Source organism: Dermochelys coriacea, chromosome 9, assembly GCF_009764565.3.
Source record: "Dermochelys coriacea isolate rDerCor1 chromosome 9, rDerCor1.pri.v4, whole genome shotgun sequence".
Taxonomy (NCBI): Eukaryota; Metazoa; Chordata; order Testudines; family Dermochelyidae; genus Dermochelys; species Dermochelys coriacea.
In genome coordinates this window covers 42,905,426-42,920,066 of record NC_050076.1, presented here as the reverse complement: position 1 = coordinate 42,920,066, position 14,641 = coordinate 42,905,426, and the positions used below count along the sequence as shown (strand labels likewise).

General features: G+C 38.7%; 1 protein-coding gene across 10 annotated transcripts in view; it reads right to left on the bottom strand.

Moving 5' to 3' along the window:
• Positions 1-1,920: 1,920 nt before the first annotated feature.
• Positions 1,921-14,641, bottom strand: part of PIK3CB (phosphatidylinositol-4,5-bisphosphate 3-kinase catalytic subunit beta) — a 215,510-nt gene continuing 202,789 nt past the window's right edge. For 9 of the 10 annotated variants that reach the window (XM_043491820.1, XM_038416277.2, XM_038416282.2 and 6 more), the window contains 5 exons: positions 12,758-12,925; positions 10,760-10,883; positions 9,066-9,211; positions 5,438-5,570; positions 1,921-3,436 (listed from right to left, as the gene is read on the bottom strand). In XM_043491820.1, the coding sequence (XP_043347755.1) occupies positions 3,299-3,436; positions 5,438-5,570; positions 9,066-9,211; positions 10,760-10,883; positions 12,758-12,925 (709 nt within the window). In that variant the 3' untranslated portion in view covers positions 1,921-3,298. Of the gene's footprint in view, positions 3,437-5,437; positions 5,571-9,065; positions 9,212-10,759; positions 10,884-12,757; positions 12,926-14,641 lie in introns of those variants that run through there. The other variant, XM_043491825.1, reaches the window with a different exon arrangement.

Sequence of the window (14,641 nt, the reverse complement as noted above, 5' to 3'; positions counted from 1 at the left end):
CCCACATCTGACCCAATATGATCTTTCTTATATTCTTAGTCCTCATCATTGAGGAAAATCTTGAAACTGTCAAACAAGTGTAATCTGATGCCGTGATGCCTACTGGAGGCTGCAATCAGCCTAAAACAACAGCTGTCAGTGGAGTGAATGGCCATTTACCTCAATGGTATGTTTACACCAATACCTAACAAACGACTATTTAAAATGTCAATGTAGTTAATTACTTCTCTGCTGATGATTTTAGCGGAACTATCCAGCTACTGATCCCATTAGCCTCACCTATGTCAAGGACCCAAGAGTTCCTACCTAGATGACGAAATCTCCAGCCTTTCTGTCTCTCTTGCCACCTTCTCCAAAGCAGGTGTGTTTTCTCAGCAAAAAATGTGCAGCGCATTACAAACTGAAACTTGAAGGACAGCCTAAAATTCAATTTATGAACATAAATAGGAGAAACTAATTTACTTAACGTTAACATTCTTACTTAGTTAATTAAGACACTCCATTTTTTAAATTTAAATGAAGCTGTCACAGAAGTCTCCAGGCTGCTGAGGAATTCAGGAACCTTGCTGCAGCCTTTGGCTCCAGTTCACTGCACAGTGTATTGGGTCTTTATTTATTTATTTATTTTAAAGAAGGGACCTTGTATGGTGTGAAAAGTTTACCTCAGTCACTCAAATACATACTACTTGAAGTGTGGTTCTTCTCTGACTCTGGAAAACCAGTACCCCAAAATTTCATAGTTGCATCTCAATAATTTTCTGAAAAAGATGGCTCAGTTTACAAATTGAAAGAGATGATTTTTCTAACCATTAGCCGTGAAAACAACTCCAGTTTGCCTCTCAGATTCTAGAGTTTTCTGGCTAATTCATTGCCAACAACAAATATGGGGAAAATAAACGATAATCGTGAAGGCAGGGAGGTGCAAGGATGCTCCAATACAAGCGCCAGTACAAGGTCTAGCGTTCCCTGGGATGCTAGTTGCACCAAAAGGAAGCAGGGAACAGATGGGGCCATTTATCTATCTCAGGTACTTAGATACTACTACTGGAGGGTATATGAGTGCCTCACAATCTTTAATGTACATATGCTCACAAACCCCCGTGAGGGAGGGAAGTGTTATCCACATTTTACAGATGGGGAATTGAGGAAGAGAGAGAATTAGTTATTTGCGCAAGGTCACTCAAGAAGTCTATGGTGGACCAGGAAATTCAATGGCTTCCCAAATCCTAGGCTAGTGCCCTAACCATTGGGCTATCATTTTTCCTGTCATGGTCCTGCAATCCTTTTGCACCGGATAGGAATAATGCAATATATGTATTCCCCACTGTGCTCTCAGGAGTTTTCGGAAAGACTGCACTTCCCTGAAGCTCAGTCCCTCCCAGAGGTACTGCAGTATGACTCCACATGACCTCTAATGCAGGCCTCTACCTATCAGACCTACATTAGCCCTGAGTAATCTGGTTAATTTGCCTTGTTGTATAGCAAAACTAAACATGTCCAGCAATGGTTCTGCTGACTCAACTGAGCAATGGTTATAGATGTTAATTTTTAGGCAGTGAATTGGTAGAGGCTGATGATATGTCTCCCTTTACAGTGAAGACAGATTTGTGGCCATTGGAGTAGTTTTTCTTCTCCCTTCTTCCTGTCTGCTCCTAAAAGCAGAGGGATGATATGGTACATGGTTACCAAAAGTAGACAGGAAATTAAAACAATTGATAGCATATTAACACAACAGGCTTTACCAGAAACATCAGTAGCAGCAAAGAACATGAAACATACCCAACAGTAGGGGCAAAACAACATTTCAGTCCTTTCATACCCGCCAAAAGAGAAGAACAAACCAAGTACAAAATGCTGTACTTCTAACTGGCTTAGATTTGGTGTTTGGTTTTTAAAGAGGACAAAATAATTCACTCTATGAACAAAGTAAAATAATCTTTAATGAAATTCCTGTGTAAAACAATTGTTTAGTCCAAAAGGTAAATATATATTTAATTCTCTTTCAAATGTCAACACAAATTGAGAGCTACCAGTGGTCTTTGGAGAACAAACAATAGTTAAGTTCCATCTTGCTAATGTTCAGAAACAGTATATTTTACACCTTTAAAACAGCAGTTTCTATTGCACATACCACAATTGCTCTCCATGTAGGCACCTAAAAAACTGATACCTCACTAAATAAATTAAAACAAATCCAGTTTCTTTAGCAACCATCTTAAACTGAACACAAATATCCTGGAAAAGTATTAGTACTGCAGGTTTTTAATATAAATACAGTAAGAACAGATTTATGACTCCTCACTGGTGTTTTATAACATGTTGAATTTTTAAGTATGGACTTTATTTTTTATAAAATCTTAAGTACCGACCTGGTGGTATAATTTCCTTATTATTTTGGTACATATGCTCTTTTAATCAGTATTTGTATTATTTTAAGTAAAATTTTCCATATACTGTACATACTTTACACAGTGTGTTTGTGTGTGCATCAGTGTTATGAACTTAAATGGAAGACTGAGTCAAGCAACTCTTTGCAGACAGATGAAATAATCTACTTTTTGCAGAGTTAAAAAACAGATTGAATTGAAGACCATACACCTTTTTGGAGGGATTTTCAAAAGCATTCAGCATTGGCCTAATTGCTCCCAGTGAAGTCAGTGGGAGCAAAGTTAGGCCAACACTAAGTGCTTTTGAAGAACTCCCATTAGAAATCTTACAAATATCTAGATACTGTTCTTTCAGCAGCAGTACAAGACTTTAAGCACCTCCCTGTAGTACAATAACTGTGGCTACTCTTTACAGTAGAATTAATTAATGCATTTATGCAAGTATGGCAAATTTCATATGAAAAAAATATATACAGTATGTTTAGAATTAAGATATCAAAAACTTTCACCCTTCTTTTAAGCCCCAATTTTAAAACAATGAGCAGTTTCATAAAAGGTCTCCAAGCATCCCGAGTGTGTAGAGTACATTAGCCCAACATACAAAAACAAATATTTATACTTTCTTAAAGTACCAAATAATTAAAAAAAAGAAAGAAAGAAAGAAAGAAAGAAAGTATCTAGTAGCTCTCAGCGTGCAAAGTCAGCAGGAACTGATTATCCAGGATATTTACTATTTGTTCAGAAAGTCTTGGGATCAAGCATTCAGAAGCAGAGTGCAAAAGAATCAGCAATTATTCAGACCACTTCCTTTTTTCTGTTTTGAAATACATTTTGTTGGTCAAGCCTACAGTTCCCTTTTTAAACACTTATTGTCAGAGTAATATTCAGTTCAGTGCAAATCTAAAAACCACCTAGGATCTGTAATCTTTTCGAACAGTGTGAGCCATCCAGTTCACTTTAGTAGTCCAACTTTCTCGGAGCGCTTCATCAAATTTTTGCTTAAATTGTTTTAGCGCTTCTTCCTCACTCTTCCCTAAGGCAAGAGAGTCCTAAAAACAAAAAGGAAACAAAAAGGTACTGTTGGGAATTTAAAATCCAGTTATGTCCCGCCCCCAGCATTTTTAATTTTTTAAATCACATTCTTCCTTTTCTACTATAAACCTTTAAAATCTATTATTCATTTATCAATATTCAGTGATATTTTCTGGACTTAATGATAAAATTAGAAAGAAAAAAAAGAGGAAATCACAGGTATTTTTGAGAAACTAACTAACTTTGGCCAGTGTTTGCTGTTAAAGCAACAAAACAACGGCTAAAGAAGAACATGGTACTAATTTGCAGTTCAGTAACTAAAAGTTATGAGTGACATACAGGCAGATGGAAACTCAATGTTGGCAAAAAAGAAATGAACTGTCAGAGAATATAAAAAAGTGACAGCCAGGAAAAGCTGGTAAAAAATGTACTTTTACCCGAGTTTTGCAATTTGCAACACGCTGTACTGTTCTGTTTTGAAAAACATTCCACTAGCCCTCTCATACGAACGTGAACTACCTACCTAGATGATAAGATACTTTTAAAACAATTTCTTTATTTTGACTCAGAAATTAATAAAAACCTTTTTCTTTACAGCACTGTGCTCCTCAACCAATCTGTGAGGTCATAAAAAAAACTTAGGGTATTCAAGCACCTTCAATTCTCACTGATCTTAATGAGATCAGCACCCTGGAGGGTCAGAATCTGACCCCTTGGTGCCAACTGGCAGAGGACACAGGGGTTCATGAGAGTCACAGAGATCCCCCAAGTCTGGTATCCACATACTAATTTGCCAAAGAGTGTCATGTAAGGTCTCTATTGAAAGCCTGCATCACACTGGTCTCCATAATCAACGCAAAATGTATGTATGAACAATATGTAAGCAGTTATGTATGTATACTGCAAATTATGTTCTTAAGATCTGTGCCTTGGGACTGGTCACCTGAATGTTTTAAACAAGTTACTTTCAGGTAGGAGATGCTTATCTACCTGTCTGACTATACGTAAATTGTGTACTGTGTGCTTCATAATGAACACCTATGTACAGTCTGAGAAAAATGCAAATCAAATGATACTAATGTCTCCTGGGGAGATTCTAGATAGGAAAAAACAAGCAGTGGAGGTTACCCACTTTACAAGTGAAGACAATGAATCATTGGAACTGTATCTGGAGGTGCAGAGATGCACCTACTTATCCTTTGCCGAGAGGACACGCTGCCAGCACACTTGTCTTTTGAATGGAGGATCACAGCCTGTCTGGCTGTTTGACACTGGGAGAGAAACTTTGGGTAAACTAACCTTTGAGAGGCATCGGAATGTCCTGTTAGTTAAGTTTAGGCTCTAGAAAGTATATTATTATTTCATTATATATGTTTGTATATTTTATATATTCTACTAGCTTCTTGAATGTATTCTTTTTTAAATAAACTTCTTGTTTTTACTATAAAAATATCTAAGTATTATGTGGTAAGCAGAGCCATGGTCTAAGATGTAACTGATAAGCTGGTTGTACTGTTCCTTTGGGAGCAGAGAATTTGGGAGTTCTGTGAGTGTCTAGTGGATCCTGGGCTGTGAACTCCATGGGGCTGCTCGGAGGACTCAGGGGTTGGAGTATACCTATCATTAACCAGTAAAGGAGAGTGGGGTTAATGGAGGCCTAGAAGGCAGTGCTTGTGTTGCCAGAGACTGGTGGAGTTGGGGAACTGACCCACAGCAGGCATACACAAGCGTTCTTCATGCTAAGGCCTGGTGGTAATGAGGTTCCATGGTACCCCCAGGAAGCATCACAGATCCCTTGAAAAACAGTAACTAGTCATTCCAGTATCTTACATCCAAAATAGTTGAGGGAAATGGGTCTGTGCCTCTGTACTAGATACCACTTGAAGAAAGCTCTATTATATGGAATGGAATCCTAGGGAAAAGGCTTACAAAAGTAAGGAAATGCATTTGCTGTGTGATCATAAATTCATGTACAAAAGAAATGCTAAGTCATACTGAGCTGTAGTTCTGGTTTTTACCTTGAGATATTGGATATCCTTGACAGAGGTTAGCTCTGGAAGCCCTGCAGTTAACATCAGTGCAAAGAGTGTGATAAATAGATTTCCATGTCTTCGCAGAATCAAATATGCGTCTTCACAACACTGGCGGAACCTGAACATCCATCACAAAACATATATGCAATGGACATGAAGCAGGAAAAGATACAGTGAGATAGCTCTTCACAGGTCATCTGGCCCAATACATATTTTTTCAAATGAAATTAAGCTTAGTATACAATTACTGTCTGAAATGGCACTTATGAACTTTTATTTAACCCTCCAGCTGTTCCACTTCCAGCCCTGCATTTGTTTGCCAAAATACATACAGTAAATCAGAGAGTATCAAATGGAACTGTGGGTTAACTGCTTATTCTACAGTAGAAAAATAGCTCATTGACATTCAGTTTGTTTTCCATTTATCCAGCAGCACCAACTACAGGCAGCATTATGGCTTGACCTACCAGAAGCAAGGAAGCAAAAGGTCAGTCAAACTGAATGTCTGAGCATCAGTATGCCCACTTCTTTGCCGATATGGGCTTCCGTAGCAAAGTGGAGACTCACATCGAAGTAAAATCTCTGAGAGACTCCTCCTAAGAGTACATCTCCACTGCACACTTGGTGTTTCCAAGCCCACGCTTGACAGTCCACACTGCATTGTAAGCCTGGGTTTACAATTGCTGGACCTTGCTAAAGCATCAATACTGCACTACACAGACCTTCTGACTTGGGTCAGTGGCTTGAGCTGCATCCACATTTCAAAATGACAGGGCCTGAACCCAAGTGACAGCAGGACATTGTCTTTGACTGCTTCTCCCCTACCCCCGAGCAGGATTCTAGGTCCTGAGTGCTTGCTGACCCGAGTCTGACTCATTTGTGTGTGGATAGAAGGGGGACAAGTCAGAGTGGGTAGGAGTCAGGAACGATGTAGAAAGGGAGAAAAAAGGACTTTGACAAATAGAATTACTGGTGGGCAATTTTCCCTTGTCGCATGTACGTTGCCTTTCATACTAGCCAATGACAGTAAACACAGTCAGTGGCTGTTGTAAGCAATGGGTCAAAGGACTGGCAGCCAATCTGCAGAGGCCAAAACTGCAGAGGCCCAAAGATAGAAGGTCTCCACAACACTGACAGCCAGGAGGGCTATGGAATTAGCCAGGATGTGGACTACAGATTTCAGAGAGCCTGCTTGAGTGACGCGCTCTCAGGTAGGTATAGAAGTCAGAGAGATGAAGTCGAGCCTCAGGGACATTACTGTGTCCCTGCCAATGAGATGGTTCAGAGCCCCTGAGTGGAAGGTTTGGTGTGGAGGATGGTTTATTCCTGCTGGCTCCCTGTAATTCTTGCCTACCAGCTACAGAGCCTTTTAGCTGTGAGCTGGCTTGGAGGTATCCGTACAGATGTTCCCTCCCTCTTCATTCTCCTGTAACTAGATTTTTTCTTCCTTTTTCTCTTCTCTTTATGTAGATGAGTTGGAAGACATTAGAAAAGAAACGGAAGAGCTGAGAAAGTACCGTTACTTATCTGATAGTAACTATGGTTCTTTCAGAGGTGTTGTCCAAGTGGATTCCCCTCTTGGGGCACACACACCCCATGCAGCATCCAGCAGTGTCAGCTGAAGCTGTGCCTACACCTTATATGTCTTTGTGTATGCCTGCCCAGAGGTATAAAGGGTGGAACGGGCCCAACCATCCCTCAGCTCCTTTGACAATCCAGAATCCCAGAGGAGCAGGACTCTGTAGTTGCAGGGAAGGAGGATTGGCCTTGGAATCCATGTGAGTAACAAATCTTAAAGAATCTCCATTCTTTCTTGTTCAAGTGATTGTCCACATGTATTCCGCTTTTGTTAACTGTCAAAGTTCCTTCCCCACTCTGAACTCTAGGATACAGATGTGGAGACCTGCATGAAAGACCCCCTAAGTTTATTCTTACTAGCTTAGGTTAAAAACTTCCTCAAGGTACAAACTTTGCCATGTCCTTGAACCCTATGCTGCCACCACCAAGCGTGTTAAACAAAGAACTGGGAAAGAGACCACTTGGAGACCCCTTTCCTGGGGAAGGCTTGATAAAAATCCTCACCAATTTGCATAGGTGAACACAGACCCAAACCCTTGTATCTTAAGAACAATGAAAAAGCAATCAGGATCTTAAAAGAAGGATTTTAATTAAAGAAAAAGTAAAAGAATCACCTCTGTAAAATCAGGATGGTAAATACCTTACAGGGTAATCAGATTCAAAACATAGAGAATCCCTCTAGGCAAAACCTTAAGTTACAAAAAGGCACAAAAACAGGAATATCCATTCCATTCAGCACAGCTTATTTACCAGCCATTTAAACAAAAGGAAATCTAATGCATTTCTAGCTAGACAATGCCCTTACTACATCAGAAGTATGAAGTTTAGCTTTCCCTGGGTTTGACTGAGGCTTAGGAAAGAAAACTGGGAGATGAATAAACCGGTTCATATGGAACTCTGAAAGAACTTTGGTCAGGAACTTGTGTTGAAGCCTGAGAGTACCGTATGAAAAACTGTACAAGACAGACTCAATGGAAGGGCCTGTTTTCCCTACCCTTTGAGCTGATGCAATGGCTACTAAAAAATCAGTCTTCTGTGATGCATGGTATAGGGTACAGCTTGCTAAGGGCTCAAAAAGGGAGCCATCAACACGTAATACTATATTGAAGTTCCAAGAGGGACAGGGCTCTCAAATTGGGGGGAAAACATGAATAAGGCTCTTAAGGAGTCTAGCTACTGTAGCATGAGAAAATATTGTGTGGCCCTGGATAAAGAGAGTGATGTGCAGATATTGCCGTTATATGACCCTCATTATTTAATTCTCTCCACTGTGAAAACTGACCATTTATTCCTACCCTTTGTTTCCTGTCTTTTAATCAGTTACTGACCCATGAGAGGAACTTCCCTCTTATCCCATCAGTACCTACTTTGCTCAAGAGCCTTTCGTAGGGGACCTTATGAATGCTTTCTGAAAGTCCAAGTACACTATATGCATTGGACCACCTTTGTCCACGTTTGTTGACACGTTCAGAGAATTCTAATAGATTGGTGAGGTGTGATTTCCCTTTACAAAGGCCATGTTCTTTCTTTTCAACATATCATGTTAATCTAGATGTCTGATAATTCCATTCTTCCCAGCAAATACCAATTTGCTGGTATTGAAGGTAGGTTTACTAGCCTGTACTTGCCAGGATAGCCCATGGAGCCTTTTAAAAAAATAAATAAAAAATCACTGTTACATTAGCTATTTGCCCGTCATCTGGTACAGATGCTGACTTAAGCGATAGGTTATGTACCATAATGAGTAGTTCAGTTCACCTATATATGCAGGGGGTACAGTATTTTCTTAATACTCTGTTTTCAAATTAAATGAGTTAAAATTACTTCTCTCTTAAAAAGCAAAAATGTTTCAAGTTTGCTAAGGTGTATTTTTCCTTAGTCTAGGTCCACTTGCATGGATGATCACTTTGCATTATTTTACTATATGCTGATTATGCAAAGGACTGTGTGCTGGAACTGATTAACATACTTTGCTCCAGCTATACGGTGAGGAGAGAAGTTATGACTTTATCTTAGACAACAAAACAATACTTACCGGCCAAATTTCTCAGTGTTCCCCGTTTTGCCTTGTTGAATGACATGAATGAAATCATAGGTAAGAATGAAAGGCACTCGTTCCCTTTTAATTCCAAATTTGGATTTGAAGTTCCCAAGAATATGCCCAAAATCTATGTGAAAGAGCTAAACAAAAATAGAAATAAAAATTTATTTCTCCAGAAAAATATTCTGTTTCCTAATTTGTTTAAAAAACTTAAAGGGGAGCTTGTCAGGAATGGTTAGCTAAAAATGAGACTCTCAGTAATCCCCCATCCTGTCCTAACACCCCATCTTTTGTGTATCTCTGAAGAGATGTAATTTCTTGTTTAGGATTTTATTCTCAGTGTTTCAAAACTGAATACAAAAATCAGTGCCAGCAACGTCCACGCAGGAGGAAATATTGTCAGTCAGGAAGGAAATTTCAGTTTCAAGCTTCCAAAATAGAGCAACAAACATTATTTATCTGATGCCCAACATCATAGTATCTGAGTGTCTTCCAAGTGAAATCCATAGCAATAGTGAAGTCCCCTATAGACTTCAAGGAGTCTCTGGCATTCTACCTTTCCAAGGTCGAAACTATGTCAGGGTAAGGTTTGTATTTTTTAAAATTAATTAATTATTATTAAGATTTAATTTATTTCATGTTTTTGGTTGATGGGGCAGTGTCAGGAATATTAGAGGAAAAATTATTCTACAAATTAATAAAATACTGACAGCATTGTTCTAAAAATGAGATAATGTTTTGTAGATGGAGGAGTGATTTCACTGAAATCTGGATAAAGCTACACTAGAAATAAAAAAAAACTCATTATGAACAACAGTTTTTATTGAGAGTATTCTTCATGTCTAACCCAGATGTAACCATACAGTTCAAAACTCTATACCTTGATTTTCTAGGTTGGTCATTTGCAAGATACATTAAGATTTAACCATAGCTATAGTCATCTAGGGCCATAAGGAGTAGCATCATGTAAATAATTAATTTTTCTGCTTTGGTGGCCAAATCAAAAAGTAATGTAAAAAAATTCTGTTTGGGATGGCCTAAAACATATGTGTTTCAGTTTTTCTGGAGAAACAAAGAAGATGAAAAAAAATCTATTTTAGGTTGAACAAAACATTTTGCTCAACCTGAAATTGAAGTGCTTTGTTTTCAAGATTAACTTTTCAAAAAAATTTTAAAAACAAAACAGTGAAATTCTGAAACAAAATGTCTTACTGAAATAAGAAGTTAAAATTTTACATTGTAGAAATGCTGAAAACAAACTGTTTGTACATTTAACAATATATTTATTTGACCAATTTTTTTTTCTGAAATAGACTTGAGTGTGTGTTTCGGTTAACCTGAATCAGCATTTTTCAGTGAAAAAAATGATTGGCATGAAAAACATTTGCGTAGCTCTAATAAGGAGACTTACTAGGTTTTGGGGAAATGATGAATTATTCAGGACAATCTTACTTGACAAATAATTATTTACAATATCTCCCCCAATCTACCGGATCAGAGTCAACCATAATGACTACCATTTACATATTTAGTTCCATATTTATATGTTTTATTCTAATAAGACACTAAAACTAGAATAAGACAAATATAACTGAAAAAAACTCTCAAAATAAGTTTTGTACAAGAACTACAATGGCAAAGACTTTTTTTTAAAATAGAGTTAATCTAACTGCTAACAGGGTTCTTACCTGACCATTCTTCCTGACCATGATATTATCACTATGTCTGTCACCAATGCCCAGTACGTAAGTAGCTACACAGTAGCCAGCACAAGACAGAGTGAACTCCTCGATGGCTCGATCCAGGTCATCTCTAAAAATACAAAGGCAAACAATAATTCTGCACATTAGCAATAATTCACCTTCTATTTTCACATTAAGAAAACACACAATTTTGCTTCAACTAGGATCAGATGTGGACATTTTAAAACAGCCCAATTGCAGGATTATTAAACCATTTCACTATGTAGCGTGACAAAGTTTCTCCTCTGCCTTGGTGGGTTGTGTGCTTTTTGGCGGATTTGCTCGCCTCAGAGGTTCACAGCAGTCCTCAGTTTGGCTCCTTTTGTTAGTGGCACAAACCTGCCGTTCACTCAGCTAACCTCATCACTGCCCAGCATGGGGAAAAGGAGGTGAACAATCCCCACAGTCTCTGCTGGCTGACATAATGGGTCGGGGAAACAGGCCAGAGACCTTCCCTGCTGGTGGGACCCACACTTCAGGTCAGCTCCTCTTATATCAAATAGGGAGTTGTGGGAATGGGGGAACCCAGGCCCACCCTCTACTCCGGATTCCAGCCCAGGGCCCTCTGGATTGCAGCTATCTACAGTGTCTCCTGTAACAGCTGCGTGACAGCTACAACTCTCTGGGTACTTCCCCATGGCCTCCTCCCAACACCTACTTTGTCCTCACCACAGGACTTTCCTCCTGATGTCTGATAACGCTTGTACTTCTCAGTCCTCCAGCAGTACGCCTACTCATTCTCAGCTTCTTGCGCGTCTCTTGCTCCCAGCTCCTCACACACACACACCTCACTAACTGAAGTGAAGTCCTTTTTAAAACCAGGTGCCCTGATTAGCCTGCCTGTCCTAATTGATTCTTAGCTTCTTAATTAGCCTGCCTTGGTTCCAGCAGCTTCCTGATTGTTCTGGAACAGCCCATTATCTTACTCAGGAAAAAGGGACCTGCTTAATCTGGGGCTAATATATCTACCTTCTGTTACTCTCCTGTAGCCATCTGGCCTGACCCTGTCACAGTAGAAATGCAGAAATTAAACTATTACCATAGGCAATGGCATTGAGCCATTAGGTATGTGTAATTATTATTTTCTTTAAATTATGTTTCATGGCTTATCCAACGATGTACAGCACAGATTGCTGCCAGTGTTGGAATTCAGTGTTTGGATTGCTGTTTGAATTCCAAGAGCAACCTGAATCTGAAATCTAAAAAGAGAAAGGCAACAAACTTGCAAAGACAGCTATATATGTATGTACTTGCACATACATGCATGCATACAATGGGCGAGATCCTCACTCTGCTCAGCCCTTTTACATTGGGTAAAAGGGACAGAGCAATGTAAAAGGCAACTAAAAGCCCTTGATCCAGCCAGGGGAAGACTCTCAAGGCACAGGAACAGTGAAAGACAGTAATGAGACTGCCGTCTGAGGACTCCCTGGCAAGCCCTGGCATACAGGGAGTGCTGGAGGCAGAGATACAGCACACAGTGCTTGGAGATTCCAGACAGCACTATGGCCCAATAGGTCCCATTCAAGTCCTGAGGGCTGTCTAAATTATGTGCGAGACTGCAGAGCTTACAGCCACCTTAGCCTCTCCCAGTCCCTGAGATGTGAGTTTTCTGCTGAGCCTCTTAGAGGTGCAGTGCAGAATCTCACCCAATCCTTTTGGATATGCATTATGGTGATGCTATAATGGCTCCAGAATTAAGGTTGCTTTGAATTTAAAGAGGAGGTCAAACCTATTTATTATGTGTGAATAATACAGTGTATCCTCTACTAATTCTGAGAACAGAATACATTTTTGGACAATTTACATGAAAAAGGGGTGCTCTGAATCACTTTGCAGTATTGAACCCTAAAATAGGATTTTTTCTTAATCCTCAAAACAGATTTTCACTTTGTAAGAAATTTTATAACAAGTTATAAGCAAGAAATACACATGAAAATTTACCCTAAATTGTATTCCTTTAGCCAATTTAAGAGAGCATCTTTGTTGAACGCAGCAGCGGCAGCAACATTGCTACTATTTAACTGAATATCTGCAATGGTTTCTGAAGCAGAAACAGCCTCAATAAGGCCAGAATGGTCTCCTGTTGCTAAACAACCATATGGCAACATCCTGAAACAAAACAGAGACACTATTAAAAAAAATTAGGAAGATTGTTTCTTTCAACACAAACATCCTTGGGCGGAATGTCCATGCTAATTTTAAGGCTAAACTCTCAGAAGTTAATAAATGGACATGTTTCCAGAGCAAAAATATCAACACTTTTCTTTAAGGGAAAATAGTATTTTCCCTCTACTACATAAATACAGAAACTGCTGTAGAAGTTCACTTTTACAAATCCCAATCTTACAAATGGCCACTTATATGAAACAATTTCCTGAATTTTTTGGGGGGTAGGGAGGGGGTGAAGAAGGGCAGGGAAGGCAGATATCACATAACAAAAATCATGTAGATGAAGAACAAGTCAACTTCCTTTCACATTTTGATGCCCTCAGTGTATTGGAAATTGCTTTGCAATACTTGGAAGGACAAGAAGAAAATGATGCAGTGCACAATACTACAATTTATACACTGTACCTACTGTAATTCTGAGTGCTTAATTTAAGACCTTTTCCACTTTACGAACTCCTCTTGCTTTTTACTAAAGTGTAATTCTGTTAGAAAAACAATAGAGGGAGCCATTTCATGTCAGTTGCTAGTTTACAGTGTAAACGGGCTGTAAAGAACAAGTAAATTACATTCACACTCACTTTAAGATTCCTTTATAGTGTGGTTTAATGAATGGTGTGGTTTAAGAGTGGTTTAAAGGTGCCTTAGTTTAAATGAAAATCCAGCCCCTTTATGTTTTAGCACAATATCTATCGGATTTTCATTCTTCCTAGTTCAATTAAAAAGTTTCAAGAAATTAATAAAGAGGTAGCACAGTATCTCCCCCAAAGTGTTTAAGAATGACCACCGTAGGATGCTGGGGTGCATTACAGAGAGACAGAAAATAATACAGAACATATCTAACAGAATATATATGCTTTTACAATCTGTGCCATAGGTAAGAGAAAATTCTGAAAGTTGGTACACTCCTTCATTCTGGACTGCTGATTACAGACAGGTTTCAAAGTAGCAGCCATGTTAGTCTGTATCCGCAAAAAGAAAAGGAGTACTTGTGGCACCTTAGAGACTAACAACTTTATTTGAGCATAAACGAAGTGAGCTGTACTCCTTTTCTTATTACAGACAAAAACCCAAATCTGGAATTTCTTTTATAAACACCAAAAGGTTATCATTCTACCATCTACCATCACACTAATTTAAAATCAAGAAAATTGTCAAAGGCAAGCAAGTGCACACCACATGCACTGATGTTGATAGCCAAGTCCATCTAGAGACAAGCATGTTGGCAACACATCATTATGTTACACTCAACAATGGTAATCCATTCGGTTTTCAGTTTTGGTAATTCATATTGAAGTAAATTAGAGCTCAGATTGAACTGGACCAGACAAATGCAAGAAATATGGTGAGGAGGTGTAGACAGGGATACAAAAAACAGGATTAGGGTTATTTAATGCAGAAGTAATTTAACTGAGGTATTTACAGGTATGGAGAATAGGGTCACATATAGATGTTAGCAATATTTACAATTCAAATAAATATGAAGCAGTTTCATCAAATCTGGAGTTCTAGTTGTACACTATTCCCACCACTAACCCTAAGAAGACTGCTATTTTATACATCTTCATTAAAGTAACTGATTCTAAAACTGAAATTGACTATATTAACATAACAGAAATTAGAAAATATTCATAAATGTTAAAAAGCTGGTTACTGATT